The sequence below is a fragment of the Pseudochaenichthys georgianus genome, chromosome 22, assembly GCF_902827115.2.
Source record: "Pseudochaenichthys georgianus chromosome 22, fPseGeo1.2, whole genome shotgun sequence".
In the NCBI taxonomy this organism is placed as follows: Eukaryota; Metazoa; Chordata; class Actinopteri; order Perciformes; family Channichthyidae; genus Pseudochaenichthys; species Pseudochaenichthys georgianus.
In genome coordinates, this window is record NC_047524.1 from 32,021,155 (window position 1) to 32,043,533 (window position 22,379).

Here is a 22,379-nt window from a genome sequence, read left to right on the forward strand (position 1 = left end):
ATGGTCTCATGTTTAATTCATAACATGTCTCCATCAAACTTGCAGCGGATAATTTCACCCCACCACTGTGTCTATCTTCCCTCTGCCTTTGATAGCTGGGCTCTGATACACACTCATACCCCCTCTGCGGTAACACACAGCGCACACGCACCTTTTCCCTTTCCCTGATAGATTGGACAGCCCCCTGCTGTGCCCTCCGCCTCGTTGTTTGTGAGGTTTCTCATTGCTGAGTATAATTTCCTGTCTGTCCGTCGCACTCAAATACTGTGAAAGAAGAAATACAGCGACACTCTTCAGAAACATAACACACCTGCTTATTTCTGTATAACGTTTTCCCCATTGTGATTGACAGGTGTCAACATTCTAAAGTCGTCTATTTTACAAGCCATTGGTGTTTGAAACAAACTGTTCTACTAAAGTGTAACTGAAATGTATACTACTACAGCATGCACATTTTCTCTGTAAATTACTTGTCCATTGTTTCCAGGAGAAGTGATCAGAAATCAGAATGCTGGTGTCTTTTTCATATTTTAGTTTTATGTAATTATATATATAAAATCCAGTATCAAGCAGCCACCCTGACTGAGAGTCAGTGTGTCTCTGAAGTTTTGCCCACATATTGTCCATACATCAGGGATGCTCCAAGCAAGCCCTGTTTTTCCACAGTGGGTTTCCAACATGTAAAGCCCATAATTCGACATATTTATGTATCTGTGCAAATCATTGAAACTTCCTGAAGCACATTGCTGAACAAAAGTCACAATTAAAGCCTTTGTCAACACATAAAGGGATTAGCGCCACATACTGTACATTCAAATACGGTTCTGCAGCCTGGATCTTTTAGAAAAATATGACCACTTATTTTCTTAGGCTAGCAAAAAGCGGTGTCTTCTGCATGACTTTACGAAGAAGTTTTGCGGGTTTTTTCTGTCCAGAGACTGTAGATTAGATTTGTCAATTTAAGCGTCCAGATACGATTAATTTGATACATCCTCGTAGGGCTGCTCGATTATGGCAAACATCTTAATCTCGATTATTTGGGTCAATAATTGATATCACAATTATTTAAAAAAATAAAGTGAACAGTAGGTTTTTAACAGTTGATTACCCTGAACGTTAAGTATAATTCAACTGAAAAACCAATAAAAAAATGATATAAAAAAAACTATAATTATAATAATTTAAAAAAAAATCGTTTTATTTCGATTACGTTGTTTTCGTAATAGTTGCAAGCCAAAATAGTAATTGTGATTAAAATACGATTAATTGAGCAGCCCTACATCCTCGTATATTTAGGTATTTTGAATTGTCAATTCAATCCTTAGGCAGAGTGTAATACAAGTTTAGTATTAGACATTATTTCCTAGTTTAAAGAGGCCCTATTATGCTTTTTGGTTTCCCTTTCCTGTAGTCTGTTATATAGGTTTGTGTACACTGGTACTAATAAGTAATAATTCACACACAGCTAGAGGTTGCATGTCTGCTATACATAAACATCATTTAAATGTTCATTAGAACAAGCAACAACATGTTTTCTCTGTAGGAAAGACTTTCATGAGTCTGTGACTCTGATTATTGGTCTGCCCAGATTAACCCTGGTTCTACAAAAAGACATACAAAACCTGTTTTTATAAAAACAGTTTAAAATCCACATATTAGCTCATAATATAATTGAAATTATTAATTAATATTTGACTGAACCATGTCATTTCTGTCTGTGCAGTCAGTAGGTAGTGATGCTGTCTAAGTGGCTAACTCATTGGGTGTGACGGTATTTCAACATATAATGTGAAGTAATGTGAGAGACAGAGTGAGGATGCTTCCACACTGTTGGAAGCTTCCAGAGTATTGATTTAAATCATGGCTGACACTTTGCCTCGGGTCCTCAGGAAGCAGCTGGCTCTCACACACAGGTCAGGCAGTGTGTCCGCGACACACGGGGACAACAGGACAAAACACAATGTACCCCAAACATGTATGATTTCTCAGATTTGGATCTCACAAAGGAATGAATAGACATGGACTACTTATTGGAACTGAGATGATCCTGCAACATGTTAGATAACAGTTCATTGAGATGGTGTATATACCCATACAGAAAGTTTTGGGACAATTTATTTCACTGGAAACTGGTTCAAGAATGAACTTTGAAAAGCAAGGAAGGACAGTGTTTCTGAAATACTATGTTGTGTTGCAAGTCTTAACGGAGAGGAAGTAAGAAAGGGAGGCAAGGAGAGAGATCAGAGTGAAAATAAAGAGGGCCAATCCGAAATAATACAAATGTAAATCAGCAGTCCTGTGGGCTCGGACAGATGGAGCGGCTGTATGTGTGTTATCTACAAAGAGCTGAAAGGCAAGAAGCAAACTCCTTTTTACCATTTTAAAGTTTCTGAACTGTGAAAAAACAAAGAATCAAAGTGAAGAACTCTGCAAAGAAAACAGAAATGAGTGCAAGCAAGATTCACCTGCACTCATGTGGATGACATGTTAGTCTTCAAAGTGATCAAGATACTTGTACTGCTCTAATAGATCCACACTGACTCATTGAAATGTTTTTGAAATATCCTTTTCTATCCACAATCCTTCAATGGTGACAATTCGCTCCGAAGTCAATGTCCATAGACCCCATGTTAAAATGGGGTCAATGGACATGTTAAAACTTCCAATCAGAAATATACATGTTTACTGACTGTTACAAATACCGTTTTGGTGGCGTAGCTAATTCTCACAACAAATGATATTAAGGCTTAAAGAGATGCATCATTGATGGTGTGGCCAGTAAGTAAGTAGCAGGTGTGTTCAGTCAGAGCCGTCCACGTGGCGTGACGGAGACCATGTCCATATTTCATGCCTTCTATGGTCAATTCTCAATGATGTGAACATCACCAACTCGCCTCCATTGGTGTGGAGTAAAGGCATAAATATCATATTTATTTCAAAGAGTAAAAATACAACACAAAGTCATCCACATGACTTAAAAAGCATAGGGAGTGATTGGGCAAATAATGTTCCTTAAAATGTCCTAAAAAAACAAGACTTAAGTCGATAGATTGGTCCAGAAACGAGTCTTGAAACCCAGAAATGAGTTAGTATTCCAGAACTTTCCTTGTCTGAAAGTCTTTGTTTGTCTAAATGAGACGTCATCACAACGACCATTAGCCACCTTTAGCTTAGCCGCAGTGATGCCCAGCTCTGTGACTTGATACTTCATTTAAAGTTGTTCACTCATACAGATTACTCCATAGTAACATACAGAGCAATACTAGTGACCATGTTGCACCTCTGAGTGTTGGTTAGCATTGGTTTCAGGGCCAGAGTCATGGCGGCACACCTGTGGCCCGTCTCCTGCTAACGGCTTGAAGCTAACCAAACAGGACGTCATTGATGAGATGCAGCTGTGCAGCCTCTTCTCACCCTGCTCTGTCTCCCTTTCTCTCCCGTAGGAGTACACCATTGATGTTTTCTTCCGCCAGAGTTGGAAGGATGAGCGATTGAAGTTCCACGGACCAATGAACACTCTGCCTCTAAACAACCTGATGGCCAGTAAGATCTGGACGCCTGACACGTTCTTCCACAACGGCAAGAAATCTGTCGCCCACAACATGACCATGCCCAACAAGCTGCTGAGGCTCATGGAGGACGGAACCTTGCTCTACACTATGAGGTAGGCGGCGCTAACAATCCAGTGATAATATAGTGATGGCTAACTAGAACACAACGATGAAGTCGTTCAACATTCGCAATCCAGACAAGCAAAGATACATTTTCTATCGGTATAAGCATGTGTTGTTGTTTAAGGGGAAAAACTTAGATCACTAACTAAGTCTTTAAGTATATCCGCAAATATCATTTAAACCAGTCAACCAGCCAGGCTTGGGGAGTAAAGTATTACATGTAATGGGATTACTTAATCAGGATACAAAAAAGAAAGTAACTATGTTTCTTTATAGTTACAAAAACATGATGTAATTAAATTACTTTTAGACTTCCTTAGCAGGATTATGATGTCATCTAAAAAGAGCATATAGTGTTTGTTGTAAAGGACCAGATGTTCTCTCTTCTCTTCGAGCGGTTCTGTAGGATAACCCTTTCAGAGTGAGTCGATACGCCTCCTGCCTGAATCTGCTTTCTTTGCTTCATTCGTTCTGTTGTAATTCAGCAGGTGAACCTGTGTGTTCATCAAATAGTGTGTGTGAGCTTAACTGTGTGTGTTCAACTAAAACAGAGCATTTCCTGTCAGCTCAGATTTTATTATTTATTTATTTTAATTGATTTAGTATCTGCTCTTGTGTTTCATTTCACAGCATTTGACATTAAGGTAACACAAAAGTAACAAAAACATATTTTTACAGGTAACTACTAGTTATAATGGAAACATGTTTAAACTAACCCTCTCAGTTAATGTGAACTATGAAAAACATAAATCAGTGTTGGACCAATGTATGTTTTCCTTCCTGATGAAACACGGATGGACATAGAGATATGAAGTCATTACATGTCCTCCTAGTAATAGACCCAATGTCATGGCAATGGATCCAATAGCTGTAGTGATGTGTTTGTCTTCCAGTGACCGACATCGCTAGAGATACCGTGACTCTATGGATAGCAGTTGGTTGTGGCAATATACACATGCGGACACTTATAAACCAGAGTGCATCATCTACTACACTCTATTTAATAAATCACAACTATGATACAACTGTTGAGATACTATTATTCTACTCTGGATTTTAGACTACACGTGACTCCCTGGTGGGACTTTATGGTCACAGTGTTCAGGCCACGGCAACAACACAATAACTCATGCTTACAGTTGACAAAAAGGATTGGGTAATAAAGGGGACTTCAAAGCCAAGCAGAGGTGTCTTTACCAGCGCCTTCAAATAGAATACAAAACTAAATCCATCGTGCGCAGCAAGCTTGCTACCTCACATGTTATGGGAAGAATTTGTCAAGACCTCTCAGCTGTATCTGTTGAGGCCCTGTACTGTAGTTAGGAAGAGAATCGAGTGTTGTCGGGAAGACAGTGTCTCGCTATGCCTCTGTGCAGCGATAAACCAAGCAGATCACAACTGTTATTTCTGTATCCATGTGTGTGTGTGTGTTTAGGCTAACGGTTCAAGCTGAGTGCCCCATGCACCTCGAGGACTTCCCAATGGACTCCCACTCCTGTCCTCTGAAGTTCGGCAGCTGTAAGTGTGTGCACGTCCTCCACACTGTGCATCCTTAACCGTTGCATCATTTAAAAGGAGCAGTGTGCAGGGTACGGCCAGATAGTGTTAATAATACATCCAGTCTCTGCCGCTTTGGATGTGTATTGCAGATGCCCAGAATCCACACCATCTCCTCATCCTCGTTGCATAACAACATGTCCCCAGTCGAGAGGCGGTGGTAGCTCATGCACACTGTGTTCAAACATCATATCGCTTCATCTGCTGCCTTTGTCTTTATAGCAGTAATGATTACTACGCAGCAATACAGTGGGAATCCAAGCATTTCAATGTTTGCTTCAAAATCACAAGCGTCCCTAAGCCATTCTAGAAATCTACAATAAACATCACGTTTTTAATATCACACTTTGGTTTAAACCAGGGGTGTCAAACTCGAGGCCCGGGGGCCAAATCCGGCCTGTGACTTCATTTTATGCGGCCCCAGAAGAGCTTGCAAAGAATATAATATGTTTATTATACGGTTACATGCCGCTTTACAGAAGCACGTTGCCCATAAACTACATGTCCCACAATGCACCTCAAATTAGACTTTTTTTCTTCAAAATATTATTTTTTTCTCAGAATCTGCCTTTTTTTCAAAATGTTACTTCTTTTCAAAATGTCATTTCTTTTTTTTTCTTTTCACTTTTTTCCCAGAATGTGGCTTTTCTTTTTAAATCATTTTGTGACATTCTCACTCAAGAGACTTGCAATTATTTCCCTTGACTTCTGCTTTCAGACGTAGTGATAATAATCGAATGCACAGGCAATAATGTAATATAATACATTATTTTATATATATTAAAAATGTATATATGTATTTTTATATATTTTTATACTGGCCCTTTGAGTGCAACCATGATGCTAATGTGGCCCGAGAAGACATTGAGTTTGACACCCCTGGTTTAAACAGTTTCTTCTGATTATACAGCTGCACAGGAGAACAACTGTGACGAACAAGAACAATTCACTTCTTGTATTCTTTGACAAAATGTGTAAAAATACAACTTCTGAACCAACCACCCAATACTATACTGTTCATGAAGTGATACGACTGGATAATAGGTGGGACTCTCTGTGTAATAATACCTCTCTTGAAGTCAGGATGGTGAGCTGCTTTATTTGATCTGTAAACATTACCAGCTACTATCAAATGGTCTCCTATTATGCAAAATCAACTTTTTCATTGTCTTTTATGCAAAACAAGTGTCCCCTCTGCGTTAAGAGATTCTGAACGTTTCAGGAAAAACCTGTCTGAAAATGAGCTGATCAGATTTCGGCCACGTTATGCTCCGTTTTAAAATGGTGTATACCTGACACGACGGGAGTTGGAGGACTGGTGTGTTCAATGTCTCCTTGCTCTGTGCAGATGCCTACACTAAGACAGAGGTGACTTACATCTGGACTCTCAATGCCTCCCACTCAGTGGTGGTGGCGGCTGATGGATCCAGACTCAACCAGTACGACTTGGTGGGCAAGACGATGGGCAATCATACCATTAAATCCAGCACTGGTGAGCAGCATGCACTAACTTCAGTCTGACACACAGGAGTACCATACCAGTGCCTGGACACATTACAAGGTCTGCCCACATTTCTCACTTGCCGATATCCATGTGGTCGTCTCAGTGGCTGCTTCAGACTGCACATGCATACCTCAGGCGGCGACATCACCTCTCCCAACCCCTATGAAGAGCTCCAGTGTAGTAGAGACAGTCTAATGCTCAATGCTCTGCGGTCTACTTCTTTGGCTGCTTTTGAAGATAATTATATTTTATTGTTAAAAATGTTTCTGAAATTGTGATTAATAAAGTACATCTTATCTTAAATTAAATGAATCCACCTCACATTACCAAACATGCTATAGTGTACTAGTGACTGTTGACAACAACTCACCTTTTTAGATGAGCTTTTAATGTGTGGTTAATGTCGTGTCCTAGTGTTACATATTGTTGTGTGACCTTTCCTTTTGTACTCTTTGTAAAGCACCTTAGAGCACTAGTAAAAGCGCTTGGTAAGTACAATGTATTATCATTTTAATATGAGTGATGGAGCTCAGGCCCGAGAGCCATCTCCAGGTGCTCTCACTGTGTGCAGGTGGAGATGCATACACGCCGAACTAGAACTGGCAAAAGCTGTCGAGGGAACTTGAAACATTGAAGATCAAATAGGAACACGGATGCTATGAGGAAGAGAGCATAGGGAACACAACATGTTATTAAAGCTAGGGAAGAAAAGACAGCATCAAGAGCAAGAAGCAGACAATGAAGTGAAGGTAGAGAATATCTTTCTCTATGTGTTGTATGGCATTAAGTACTCTCACTTCTCTACTCGTGGAAGTTGTTGTTATCCTCAGCCTGGAGGAAGTGGAGGAGTGGAAAGGGAACACAGAGCAGCAGCAGCTTAGCTCACAGCATCACAGGGACTTCAACACACAGAGATACACTTAAGGACACACAGGGAGTGATGGAAGCCCACTTTAAAGCACACTTGGGGTTTTCTCAGATGCTTATTCAAATACAGAACCTAATTGTAACAATACTCTGTCCTGCAATCCCAATTTGAACTGAAAGTACAAACGTATTCATCAAAAATACATCAAAAGCATCAAATGATACTAAAAGTAAAAGTACTACATGTGGTGGAGTTAAAAGTACAACACTGACTTCTAAAATGAAGAAGTAAAAAGTAGCATAAAATCAAAACAAATCAAGATTATAATTGTTTTAAATATTGAATGTACTTTCTTATATTCCTACACTGCACATACAGTAGTGTCTCATTTGCAAACTTCTGTACAAACATTAGCTGTTTTGAGCCGTGTGCTATTTGAGACAGCGCTACACCGCCAAGACTCATGCATGTCTACTGTCGTATTCACAGTGTACTCATTTAAAAGTTTCCAAATAAACACAGTCAAATAAATGTGTATGTATGTCATGAATATAACACCAGGCATACCTTATGTATGCCACCTTGTATCAGTGTGCTAACACTACCCAGGTGTGTGTGATGTGTGTGAGCGTCCCCACTCAGCTGACGCTCTCTCCGCAGGCGAGTACACGGTGATGACGGCTCAATTCCATCTGAAGAGGAAGATCGGGTACTTTGTGATCCAGACGTATCTGCCCTGCATCATGACCGTCATCCTGTCTCAGGTCTCCTTCTGGCTCAACAGAGAGTCCGTGCCCGCCAGGACGGTCTTTGGTGAGCGGCTCATATTCACATGTCATAGAAAGAGAAAGGAAATACATGTTAAACATGGCTGTAGGATACAGTAAATGTATCATTATACTCGTTCAGAAGTCACATGATTCCATCTGGAACCCAACAGTAAGTAACACACAACTCTTAATATGAAAGATAACATAGTGAAGCCAATGATGAAATGTAATGCATGTTATTACACTAGCAGCACAATGTATGGCGCCAAAACAAACATACTTCGTGTCATAATCAGGAAGATTACAAAAATATGTTACCAAGTATTCCAGCAGGAATATGCAGGCATGTATTTGATGAGTATTGGAGCAACTCAGAGAGCGATTCATGGATTTACAAACAACACATTTATATAATACCCTTTTTAAAGATCTGAAATGATTGCGAGCAAGGCTCCTTCTGATTAGTGAGCAGCTCTGAAGGAGATACAAGAGAGCCACTATATACACATGCAGGTCCTAAAACACCCCTGGACCAGGTACCTGCCATCAAACACTATCAGAACAGACAGACACCCTGAAGGGGGTTTTAATAACCCCAGGTCAGATTGTATCTCTTTCCATAAACCTTGCCGTGTTAAAACATTTCACCCTTTTCCACAAAACGTACCATAAGCCGCGTTCACACTGCGGTACTTTTCCCACAAAGGTTCATGCGAACTTAGTTCATGGAACTCTTTAGTTCGCATGAACTAAGTACAGACGCGTTCACACCAGAAAAAGTCCCTGGGGGAGGATTAGGCAAATGAAGCCGCTGACGTCACTTCTTCTTCTTCTGCTTTGGGTTTACTGGCAGGCCGCAAACCACTTCACGGCGTATACTGCCGCCCAAAGTCCCCGGCCGGAAGTCCCCGGAGTTGGGGAAGGCTTCAGTAGAAGCTGCTGGGAGTCACAGCAGCTTCTACTGAAGCCTTCCGAGTAAATCGCCAGAACGCCGACACCTCCTCATCTCCACCGCTCCCATGTTTTCTTTTGTGTTGCCATAAGTTAGTCTCTCTGCGTTTCTGCGCTGGGCTAATGCTAATGCTAATAATGCTAATGCGAGGATAATAAAATGGCGGCTTCACAAAACTTGTTGGGAGTTTTACGGGGCGTGGTTTGCAATCCTAATCTATGGTGACGAACAGGGCAGCAGCAAAGGTTGTGTGGAAGGCATTTTGTGACTTAAGGTCATTTTGCAAGGTCCTAGCGTCAGATATCAAATCACAAATGAGTTCACCTGCCTTGATCAGTGTCTTATCTATTTTCTGTATGCGTTCCATACATGCTAATTACTTTTTGGAGACACAACCTTCACAGCTCATCATTTTAAGGTTTCATACAGAGTGTTGCCCCCCAGAATCTACAAACTGCTGGTGTTATGACCAACTATCGCAAAAACAAACTGACAGCTAACTTGGACGCAAGATTAAAGAAACAAAGCAATGTAGAAGGCTTGGGCCCCAGAGTCCTGCATCGGGTCGGGTACCCGCGGGTGACCCGCAAAAAAGGTGATTCGCGGGTGGTATTTTTTCAAACGCTTTTTTCCGGGTTCGGTTCTGGGTAAAACAAAGATGATGCGGGTCGGGTCGCGGGTGTTGCATAATAAATATATTAAAATAATGATAATTTAGTTTAATGTTTAAATCCTCAGACCTCTCCCCCGCGGGACCGCGCATAATCATAACCTCTGCAGCGCATCAATCTGCTGCTGAGCGCGCCACATTCGAAATGGCTGAGGTGAAGCTCTCTATGGAGAATACAGCACTTTCAATAACACTTCCTCAAGAGCGAAACCCAGCGTCTGGGAGGCTTTTGGTTCCTAGATGGAGAAAATAACCAACATCCCACGCTTTTTGAGACAAATATGCAACTGCATGTGTTAATAATTGCACGTTTTCACTGCTCATATGCGGGTTCGGGTCGGGTTGCGGATCTTGTGCCGACGGGTCGGGTCGGGTTGCGGAACTAATTGGCAATATGTGCGGGTAGCGGGGCGGGTTCGGTATTGCACCTCGCGGGTGCTTTTTGAGGTATGTACTTTACTTAAGTACGCATTTACTCCCTACATTTTAATACAAATATCTGTACTTTCTACTTCTTACGTTTTAATGCATGTGAGGTGAATTATCAATTATTTTAATGTTGCATCATTGTGGGCCTTCCCCGACAACAAGACTAATTTAAAACTAAATGAATGTGACAATAACTCGTAGAGAAGATGTGCCGTGATGTGCAGATCATGCACGACAGACAAAAACAACGTAACAGACGTAGGTGACGTAACAGCTTGGCAGAGACGTTAAGGGAGAAAGGTCTAACAGCGTAATGTCCATGAGTAACGCTAGTACAGTGAAGATAACATGGACGGAGGCAATTCATCAGACCACCAGCAAGACATCCCACATCCATGGCCATACTTGAGGGAGATGTTTGAAGTTGTGGGTGCAAAATGATTCGTGGTGAATGCACTATAATCATTTGTGTTTGATTTGTTTAGGCCTATATTAAGGCAAAATAACCCATCTACAATGTTTGCGACAGCAAATACAGGTTTTTGTTGTTCACGCTGAATACATTCAGAATGCCATTAATACAAGTTGAAATGAAGCTCCTTTTCACTTTTCAAGTCTTTTTTTTGTGTCAGTGTATCTGTACTTCTACTTAAAGGAGGGGTAGGTAATTCACTTCAGAAACACTCTTTGTTATATTCCATGGAATGCTCTTAACATCCCGATAGCAATGAATATATAAAATGCTTTGACAATAAACACATTAAAAATGTCATCTGTGGAAGCCGTGGCGCTGTAAAAAGCACGACCAATCATCCGAGCCGGTCCGGCTAAAGTAATTGGATGGCCTACCTGCCTGTCAGCCTTCCATCTGTGCACAAACTTATCTCGTGCCCTCATTGGTCATGTGCGCGTTGTGTGTGTTGGAGGAGGGGCTCTGTGAGGAAGTCTGAAGGAAGGGGCAGATTTGTTCCGGTTGTGTGATTTCAAATTCTAGCGCACTCGAGCTGGTTTCTCCATTCTTACTTCCCCTACCTTTAATAAGAGAGTTTGTACTTTTGCCACCTCTGCCTGTCTCCACATTGGGACTTTTTCTGAGCGCCAGCGTCTTTTTTCAATTGGTTCCAAAGAGTAGTGAGCGCATGATGCACATGCACTTGAAAATATTGCAACTCTTCTGAAAATGGCTGGTGATGTCACTGCAGAATTGTAAGGAGATGATTGTTTTTGGGCAATGGCTGTCAGACAGAAACATAGACGCTCGATGTTGCTGCAGAGCGTCTTTTATCTCTTTTATCTCCGTATGCGGATCCTCCGCTTCTTCTCGCTGTACGGATACCAGACAGTGAAGCTCGATCATTCAAAGTGTGAGAGCAAGAATCTTCTGGTTGGAGCTAATGTTGAAAATACAACAAAGTAGCCAATAAAAGTCAAGGGGGCAAAGTTATTCTGTCTTACAAAAGAGGTGTCAGGTTGTCAAGACATCGTTTTCATACAAGCATACGGTATAAAAAAGCATTGGGAACGTCTTTTGATGAAACGCTGAGAAGAGGCTGTGCCCACACATGGTCCTAGTCTACGCCATCTGGAAAAGATCTCTGCAGTAAACAGTGAGGTGTTCAATGTTAGCCGGAGCTCCACCCAGACCAGGAACGCAACAAAACAAACCTTCGGCACATTCTAACGCCAAAGGGAGCTTTCATATGAACAATACATCTACATGTGCCTTTTACTAAATGTATTTTTTGATGCTGAATACTTAATTGTCCTCTATGCTTTGCCCTCTCTTCCCAGGTGTAACTACGGTCCTCACAATGACCACCCTGAGTATCAGTGCCCGTAACTCACTGCCGAAGGTGGCCTATGCTACAGCCATGGACTGGTTCATCGCCGTCTGCTATGCCTTCGTCTTCTCTGCACTCATTGAATTTGCTACCGTCAACTACTTCACCAAGCGGGGGTGGGCCTGGGACGGGAAGACCATTGTCAACGAGAAGGTAGAGCTGTCCCGTTTCTCTTCTGGGTCCATCAGTAAGGCCATTAGCACAGTCTTCATTCCTTCATCATCATCATTTGGTTATGTTGGCTCAAAAACTACCTTCATATGATCAGCGGCAAAATGGATCGGGCTGACATTCTCAAAGTTCAAAAAATGGTCAACGACCCTTCAACACACCTCTACCTCTCACCTCTACTACAATATCTCCACTGCTTCATTCTGTACAACATATATTTCCATATTCCATCACTCTGCTGCGGTTTTACCCAGTTCTCTCCCCAGTTTATTGAAATGCATTAAACTCAGGAGAAAACTAAGGTTTTCGGAGGTTCCCCACCCCCAATCTCTGGAGGTGCTTTCACGCCGTCTTAAATTGACAGGAAGACAGAGGGCCAGTTTCAGTGTCAATTCAGCTGCCATTACTAGAGGGGCAAGACACTGGCAGCAGCTACTTTTAGGGCTGTCACTGAGAGAAAAGTACAAACAGTATGTGGTTGTAGTGCTGGATGTGTATCAAGCAATCAGATTTCAATCTCTTTCAAAGGCTTCTTGTTTGCAGGTACACTTTTCTTTGTTAAAACAGCTATTCGATTCAGCCAAGGTACTGTACAGTAGCATATATACTGTACATTTACAATTCTATTTGAACCTGTAAAACTTGCCATACAATACAAGTTGATCATCAATTCCTGGTGCTTTATGGCAGTGGCTCAGGGGTCCGTAACGTTTTTTAATACATTTTCATAAGCCTTGGGTCCTGACTAGTTCTGTGTTATAGTTGCAGTTCCTTCCGGGATGGTGTTGATTGTAACACCTCTGTGGATCACGTTCACACTGCAGTATATGGATAGCAATTAGCTAACATTAGCTGCAAAGTGGCAGTAAGAATGAATGCATGGTTAGGCGCACAGCAACCGGTGCCCGCGCTGTGAAACCGGGTTTAGGAGAGCCCAGTGAAGACACATTAAAGACCAAACACCATGGGACTTATAGAATGGCTGCCAGCTCAAGGGGTACACCAGACAAAGGTCCCTCCCATGCTTGGTTAGGGTTCCCTGTGCATCTTGACCACGAGTTCCTTTCTGTTGTCTTTTACACCTTCATTGTCCCCAAAAGGAATACCACCTTTTTGCAATTAAGTCTTTTGACAGCCATTGATGGTATTCAGGGAATACTTTGACTTCTTTGGTGTTGATTACACATTCCTAACACAATTGTATGAACAGCATGTAATGACACAGTCTGTCAGCTCATGGGTGTGTCTGCATGAGTCAAAAACATATCCCAGTATGTAGTCCTAAAACAGCACCTTAGTTGGGAATCAGTGGCTCTCTTCCAGACTCAAGTAGTTTTCTCGTTGTCTTTACTTGGGCTTTACGTGAATTGTAACCTCATTCAGCGTATTGTTAGGTGGCCTTGAATTTGATCAATCAAGTAGTTATACTTTGGTTATTTTGTTATATATTAAGCTTCTGTCAATTAAAAGCCACACTTTCTGTATAGAGGTGTCACATTTCCTTATTGGATCCTTAACACGATAGAAACGACTGTTAAAATGAACAGCAGAAGTTACTTCCCTTTTGTTGTCCTATTTGTTTTGCCTCATAGTCATTTAAATGGGTAATAACACAGTTACACTGCCTATGTATAGTATAATTCATAAATGGGCTTTTCCCTACAAAATAAAATTATACAGGAAACAGTATTTTTGCTTAGGAGAGAAAATGGGGCAGTTTTTCTAGTTAATGAAAATACACATTATGCTGACTGTATCATGCTTGCCATTATTGCGAATTATTGATATTGTTTAAGTCGGAATATTTTCTTTAAATGTCTAACCCTAACCCTGTGGCCTTTTTTCACACAGAAAAAGGAAGCAGCAGTGATGAAGAAGAACAACGCCTATGCTGTAGCTGTGGCTAACTACGCTCCCAACATCACAAAAGACTCTACGCTGCCCACCATCTCAAAGTGCGGTCTGACCGATAACAACAAGACCGCAGCGGAAACAAAGCCTGAGCACAACAAGAAGACCTTCAACAGCGTCAGCAAGATCGACCGCATCTCCCGCATCTTGTTCCCCGTTCTGTTCTCAAGCTTTAACCTGGTCTACTGGGCCACCTACCTGAACAGAGATCCAGTCATTAAAGACATGGACCATGCCAAATGAAACGTACAGGACTCACTACAAACACACCAATTCAGGACTTATACATCTGTTGGTATTCATGTTATCAGCCAGTAGCTGTGTACAATACATGCATTGAGAAATCTGTTCTCTCTTGCCGTACTGATTTTTGGATTGAAGCAGGTAAACATCATAACTGGGTTACAATAATCCTGAGAGATCATACCAGCCGTAAGCCAGGCATCTTTACAAGGTTAAAGTCAGGATACTTTTAGTTCCAGATGCCCAAACAGAGAGGAACGGAAACGTATACTTCCTCTTGGATCTAAAAAAAGATATACATTGCATAAAAAAAAGGAAATGTCCTCCTAATTATCGTTTCCAAATGTGATATTTCTGAAATCTGGTGATCTGGTAACATTAGAAAACAATACTGCAAAAACTAGAAAAAAAACAATGTTTAAAGCTGCAGTAATCAAAAACTTGATATCGCCAAAAGATCAAACTCATAGTGATTGAACCATAGAGATTTGTCACCAACTGTCTTTGAAACAAACATTTCCCAAATTGGGATCAATAAAGTACTATCTTGTCTTATCTTATCTTACTCAGCAGCAACTGTTTGTTTGTGAAAAGGCTCTGATAAAGCCACTGCAATGTTCAATGCTCAGCAGCACACAGCAGGCACAGTGAGAGAATAGCTTGACAACATCGTTAGCATTAAGTAGCTAAAGGCACAGTAGAGACTAACTGGGGAACATACTTAGCATTTAGCAGCTAAAGGCACAGTTAGAGAGTAACTGGAGAACATACTTAGCATTTAGCAGCTAAAGACACAGTTAGAGAATAACTGGAGAACATACTTAGCATTTATCAGAGCAAGAGACTAGTTGGGGAACATAAGCCGCGTTCACACTGCAGTACTTTTCCCACAAAGGTTCATGCGAACTTAGTTCATGATCGCGTTCACACCAAAAAGAGCCGGTACTAAAAGTAGTTCATGCGAACCTTTTTACCCCCTCGAAAGTCCCTGCTAGAGAGCAGGGACTTTCGAGCGGCTCTTTTTTGAGAAAAGAGCTATATTTCTGATTGGCTGGGCGAATTGCAAACCACGCCCCGTAAAACTCCCAAAAAGTTTTGTGAAGCCGCCATTTTATTATCCTCGCATTAGCATTATTAGCATTAGCCCAGCGCAGAAACGCAGAGAGACTAACTTATGGCAACACAAAATAAAACGTGGGAGCGGTGGAGATGAGGAGGTGTCGGCGTTCTGGCGATTTACTCGGAAGGTCCCCAACTCCGGGGACTTCCGGCCGGAGACTTTGGGCGGCAGTATACGCCGTGAAGTGGTTTGCGGCCTGCCAGTAAACCCAAAGCAGAAGAAGAAGTGACGTCAGCGGCTTCATTTGCTTAATCCTCCCCCAGGGACTTTTTCTGGTGTGAACGCGATCTGTACTTAGTTCATCAGAACTAAAGAGTTCGCATGAACCTTTGTGGGAAAAGTACCGCAGTGTGAACGCGGCTATAGTTAGCATTTGGCAGCTAAAGACACAGTTAGAGACTAGTTGGGGAACATAGTTAGCATTTGGCAGCTAAAGACACAGTTAGAGACTTGTTGGGGAACATAGTTAGCATTTGGCAGCTAAGGACACAGTTAGAGACTAGCTGGGGAACATACTTAGGCTAGCATTTGGCAGCTAAAGACAACATTAGAGACGTAGCAGCTAAAGAAACAGATTTGTTAGGAATTGGAGACTAAACCAGTTAACCAAAAAAGAATATTGGATCAACATTCATCATTACATTTATGCCTACTAGATGTGTAAATAGGACATATTTTGCTAACATTTTTGTCAGGTTCCAAAATGTATATGGTTGTAGTCTGAACTCACACTATTGGCTAACGCTCCAACAGATTGTATGTGGTAGGCTAAGGGACGGAACATCTCTAAGCGGTTGACCAATCACAACAGAGCCGGCCAGCTAACCAATTAGAACAAACTTGGCTCTGGTTTCAGATAGAGGGTGAAAAAAGGTGCAGCACAGGCAGTATGAGAAAAATAAAGAGCTTTTTGAACATTAAAGCATGGAGACATGTCACAGCAGAGACACTACATACAAATAAGAACCTGGAAATAAGTCCAATAGGGCCCCTTTAACACAGTCCATGAAACGGTTCATAATCACCAATAAGAGTTATTATCTAAGGATCCTTTCCCCATAACAAACTAATCTCTTCTCATCCTGCACCTGTCCGCCTTAACCTCCGTTCCCTCTCCCCTCTACCTTTGCCTCATCGGTGCTCTCAGCCCTCCCTTCCTCTGACTCGTTCCAACTCCTGCCTCCAAACTGGACCCTATCCCTTCAAACCTCCTTCAGACTATCGCTCCTGATATTCTACCTTTTCTCACCCATTTCATCAACACTTCTCTAACTTCTGGTCACTTTCCACACACTCTCAAGGAGGCAAGAGTAAACCCTCTACTAAAGAAACCCACTCTCAACCCGTCTGATGTTATAAACTACAGGCCTGTCTCTCTCCTCCCGTTCCGGTCTAAAACACTTAAACGTGCTGTCTTTAAACAACTCTCCTGCTATCTCCATCAGAACAACCTTCTGGATCCGCACCAGTCTGGTTTCAAGGCAGGTCACTCCACAGAAACTGCTCTCATTGCTGTCACTGAGGAACTGCACACTGCTAAAGCAGCCTCCCTCTCCTCTGTCATCATCCTGTGGGACCTGTCTGCTGCATTCGACACGGTGAACCATCAGATCCTCCTTTGCACTCTCCAAGAACTTGGAGTTTCAGGCTCTGCATTTTCCCTCCTCACCTCATACCTCAAAGACCGTACCTACAGGGTAACTTGGAGAGGGTCTGAGTCAGACCCTTGTCAATTAACTACAGGGGTCCCTCAGGGCTCTGTTCTTGGTCCCCTCCTCTTCTCGCTCGGATCTGTCATTAGCCTGCATGGTTTTTCATACCACTGCTACGCTGACGACACCCAACTAATCCTGTCCTTCCCCCGCTCAGAGACCCAGGTCGTCGCACGCATCTCTGCTGTCTAGCAGACATCTCTCAGTGGATGTCCGCTCATCACCTCAAGCTCAACCTTGACAAAACTGAACTGCTTTTCCTTCTGGGAAAAGATTGTCCCACTCTTGACCTGACCATCAACATCGGCCCCTCTGTTGTTTCCCCGACTCAGACTGCAAGGAATCTGGGTGTGACCCTAGATAACAACCTGTCCTTCACTGCAAACATCGCTGCTACAACCCGTTGCTGCAGATACACGCTCTACAACATCAGGAAGACGTCCCCAGCTGACCCAGAAAGCGACCCAGCTTCTGGTCCAGGCTTTCGTCACCTCAGGCCTAGACTACTGCAACTCCCTCCTGGCTGGTCTACCTGCATGTGCCATCCGACCTCTGCAGCTCATCCAGAATGCAGCGGCTCGTCTGGTCTTCAACCTTCCTAAATGTTCCCACACCACGCCGCTCCTCCGCTCCCTCCACTGGCTTCCGGTAACTGCTAGAATCCACTTCAAGACACTGGTACTTGCGTACCATGCTGCGAATGGATCTGGCCCTTCCTACATCCAGGACATTGTTAAACTGTACACCCCAGCGCATGCTCTACGCTCTGCATCAGCCAAACGACTCGCTGCACCCTCGCTGCGAGGGGGACCCAAGTTCCCATCAGCAAAAACACGTGGGTTTTCTATCCTGGCTCCAAGATGGTGGAATGAGCTCCCCATTGACATCAGGACAGCAGAAAGCTTACACACCTTCCGGCGCAGACTGAAAACTCATCTCTTTCGACTCCACTTCGAGCGATAGAATTACTAACAAAGAACTGCTAACAGAGCACTTATATACTAATAAAGGACTGGCTTATCTAAAGCCAGTTGAGTAGCACTTGTTTGGCTCTATGAAACCTGATGTAGTTATATGATTCTGTTTTCTTCAAGGTTGTGTCTTCCTGGTCGAATGTACTTATTGTAAGTCGCTTTGGATAAAAGCGTCAGCTAAATGCAATGTAATGTAATCGTAATTGTGTGTTACAGTAGTGATAGATAATATAGGCCATAATTACAAGAACATGTCTCTTGAGTTTATTTCCCCAATCAATTACTTTTGAACAGTTTTTTCATTATGGAACTTTTATAATCATGAGACAGTGGGGCGTTTAGCAGCACGGAACATCAACCAACCCCTCCACTGATTTCTGATCACTTCTCAGTCTCTATGTTGAAATGTACCTTTCATATCTCTCCTATTAACATGTTTACCACATCAAACAATTTGCTGTGAACTTATTCCACACCGCAGCTTCACCACAGTCACACCCAGGGCTGCACGGTGCTTCACTGCTTACTCTGTACTCTTTGTACAGCTCTCTAGACTGTGTCACACTGTGGAAGATGATTATGATTGGATAGAAATGGGTGAGAATGCGTGTAGAAATACAAAGTGTCTGTGTATTTAAATGTAGATTTATGGTAATCTTTTAATATATAATGTAGCAGAAAAACTGGACCAACACATTTAAAAGTCTCAACCTTGGAAAAAGAAACTGTGTCAATTATACTGTATTCTTTACATTTTGTCCTTTTTTATGTGTAAACGTTTTCGATATATTTATATGTATATATGTATATGTAAATTCTGTGCTTTGTTTAACCCATTTTTAAAATCTATATATTTTAGATGAGAATTGTTCTAGAGATTATTATGTTTTCCAACTTGACCCCGTGTTTCTTTAAAATGTTGGAGTGTAAAAGCTCTTCCTGATTCCTCTGACCATGAATACAGGATTGTGAAATTCACTGAGAACAAATCTGTGTCGTTCTGTTTTTACCTGGGCGAAACCAAAATGTAGTATGAGTCCTAAAAACCGGAAATTAGATTTAGGCACTTCCTGTTACCTCATCTCAAAGTCACCTTTTTTTAACGTGCGTTTTGTTTTTAAAATGTGTGCCGTTTTCTTCTATTCTGTTACGACCAGTGTTGTGCTAGTTACTGAAAACCAGTAACTAGTTACCATTACTAGTTACTTCATTTCAAAAGTAACTCAGTTACTTTACTGATTACTTACACCAAAAAGTAATGCGTTACTGTGAAAAGTAACGTTTTAGTTACTTAAAAAAAGGGCTCCCATTATATTAATGCCCTTATAGCCTTCATTTCAGTACTGTTATTGCATTGGAGAATAATACAATCTGTTGATCAACTTGACATGCATTATATGCAATCTGGATAGCATCGATATTAGCTGGCTTTACATTTTTGTATATTCTTTCTCCAGGTAGTTGGAAAAAGTTTTCCGTCCCATATGCCGTGTGCCGCCCGGACATGCTATCATGCTAACTAGCTCCCTGAAAGCGGGTGACTCCACTGGAGCAATAGCCTGCATGTGTTCTACAACATACCGTGCAATGGCTCTATCGACTTGTCCCTGGCTAGCAGTCCCTTGGTTAAAATCCAGCCGCTGTTGCTTAGGTGCAGGTGGAGGTGGAGTGGCGTCGGCTGAGTCTCTGTGGTCTTAGCTACTAGCTTCGTCCCAGCATGTTGTTTCTGCAGATGTTTTAAGAGATTTGAATGACTGGTTTGGGCAGTAGATAGGCTCTTTGACCCGCCAGGACACGACTTACATTTAACTAAAACGTTCTTTTCTTTGTGCTCGACAAAAGTGAAATAGTGAGAATATCTCCAGGTGGAGAAACTAGACTTGAGCTCCGCCGCCGCCATCATAGTCTTGTTAGTAAACAACACAAACACGCCCACAGCCCGTCTCCGCATGTGACACAGGAAGTACAAGTACTTAAGTACATTTACTCAAGTACTGTACTTAAGTACAGTTCTCATCTCTGTTCACCTGGCTGTTGAATATATAAAAAAACTAACGCAGTAACGGAGTAACGCACCATGTAGTAACGGTAACTGAGTTACTGAATTTAAAAAGTAATGCGTTAGAGTACTGCCAAAAATAACGGCGTCACAGTAACGCGTTACTTTGTAACACGTTAGTCCCAACACTGGTTACGACCCACCATCTACTCAGTGGTAGTGGCTCGAGGGGAGACCCGCAACATAAAAGAAAACACACCAAACATTTAGCACTTAACGGCGACCATTTATTTGTGGGTTACAGCCGTAATACACATAGACCAACCGGCCAAAAGAACGAGGTCTGGAGGACTGGTAGAAACAAACAAAAACAGAGGGGGGCCTTGGGCCAGCCACACCACGGACCGTAGGACCCAGACGTCCCTACCCAAAAGTCTAACAAGTCACTATGGGAAAAACAAAGCCGCGAAAAAACTATGCTATCAGACCCTCCAGAACACACAAGTTCACCATGATAACACACATAACCTACAGATCCGAAACACCAGCTAGATTGTTCCCGAACAGTTTCTCCCAGCATCAGGATCGGGGAGAGAGCTATTCTCCTCCAGCTTCTCCTTTTAAGTCCCCAGCTGCATGGAATTAGGACACCTGCGGGAGACGGAGCCAGGGGCGGACCAGGTGTACCTGCACAGCAGAGAGACAGAGAACACAACAGGGGAGCACATAACAATGACCAGGGTGCACATAAATGGTACACAGGTACGCATGCGCGGCAAAAATCTGAAATGCGTACCGTTTGTCACAACCTGATCTCACCAGAATGCGTGACTCCACCACGACTCCTTAACACCACAATGCGTGGTGGAGTCACGAACTTTGTTACATTTACGTGTCGGCACCACGCAAACAACCCCAATGTAAAGTGAATGAGGCTTCTTTTATTTTATTTGTATTCATAATAAAAAAAAATGTCGTCAGAATGTAAAAATTACATTACAAACAGTGCATTGTGTGTAATACAACTGTGATTTTCATTAAATTAGTTAGTTTTTAAGGAAGGCCAGAGCTTCAGCTGTGTCAAATAGATTGTTCCCTTTAGTTAACGTTATTTAAAAGATAATGATCATGTCCCCTGTATTGTATTACGAGCGTCCATTCCCATTGGATAACGGAGAATTTTACACCCGGAAGTAAGTATTCTCCTTACTGTCGATTGATTTTACAGTGATATCTGCACTACTCATCGACTAAAAAACACCAGATTATCCTTGTTAATTACACAACATTGATTGGTTTGAATTGTGTGCAATGCTTTTGTAATTTCCCCCTTCAATTCGGAGAAACAAATATTTTTTCGGAGTTTTTGGATGGCAGAAGACACTACACTACCCAGAATCCTCAGCTATCGTTTTGGACTACACCATGTGCTTAGCTTGACAAACCCCGTGATCAGTCCTCAAGCTCTTTGATTAGTTGACCTCCAACTGCATTCCATATAAAAAAGGTTTCGTAAAGGAGAAAATCATACTTTATTCAACAGTGCTTGCTTTACTCTTTGAAAGTCATCACATGAATGCATTGTAATAAATGGTTTGGCTGCATTAAATATTACACATCTGTCGTAGCTATTTATTTATCTACAGAGATCGGGCTCAGAATAGACCGGAAACTATTCTTTTACCGTTCTGTTTTAATTTCACAATTAGTGCTGCGTACCGGTACGCCGAACCGGTACTGGACTTGTAAAAAGTTTCGGTTCAAGTCCGGTTAAAACCGGAACGTCAGGAACCGGTACTTGGACTCGCAAAAAAACTAGCACTTACGTATATTCTGGTGTCTGTGGTTATTTAAACATTCCCTGATAAACGTTATTCAGCGTCAATAAATGAGTGCTAATCCCAGTGTGCTCAGTGTACAACATCACATGTCATTTCACCTTCGATTTACGGTTTGAAAACGTAGAATTTCGCCACATGCTAAT

General features: G+C 42.0%; 1 protein-coding gene across 2 annotated transcripts in view; it reads left to right on the top strand.

Moving 5' to 3' along the window:
* Nucleotides 1-15,134, top strand: part of gabra2a (gamma-aminobutyric acid type A receptor subunit alpha2a) — a 38,399-nt gene extending 23,265 nt beyond the window's left edge. For both annotated transcript variants that reach the window (XM_034110898.2, XM_034110899.2), the window contains 6 exons: nucleotides 3,444-3,664; nucleotides 5,110-5,192; nucleotides 6,580-6,723; nucleotides 8,264-8,416; nucleotides 12,216-12,418; nucleotides 14,288-15,134. In XM_034110898.2, coding sequence (XP_033966789.1) covers nucleotides 3,444-3,664; nucleotides 5,110-5,192; nucleotides 6,580-6,723; nucleotides 8,264-8,416; nucleotides 12,216-12,418; nucleotides 14,288-14,590 — 1,107 coding nt within the window. In that variant the 3' untranslated portion in view covers nucleotides 14,591-15,134. The remainder of the gene's footprint in view (nucleotides 1-3,443; nucleotides 3,665-5,109; nucleotides 5,193-6,579; nucleotides 6,724-8,263; nucleotides 8,417-12,215; nucleotides 12,419-14,287) is intronic.
* The last annotated feature ends 7,245 nt before the right edge of the window (nucleotides 15,135-22,379 follow it).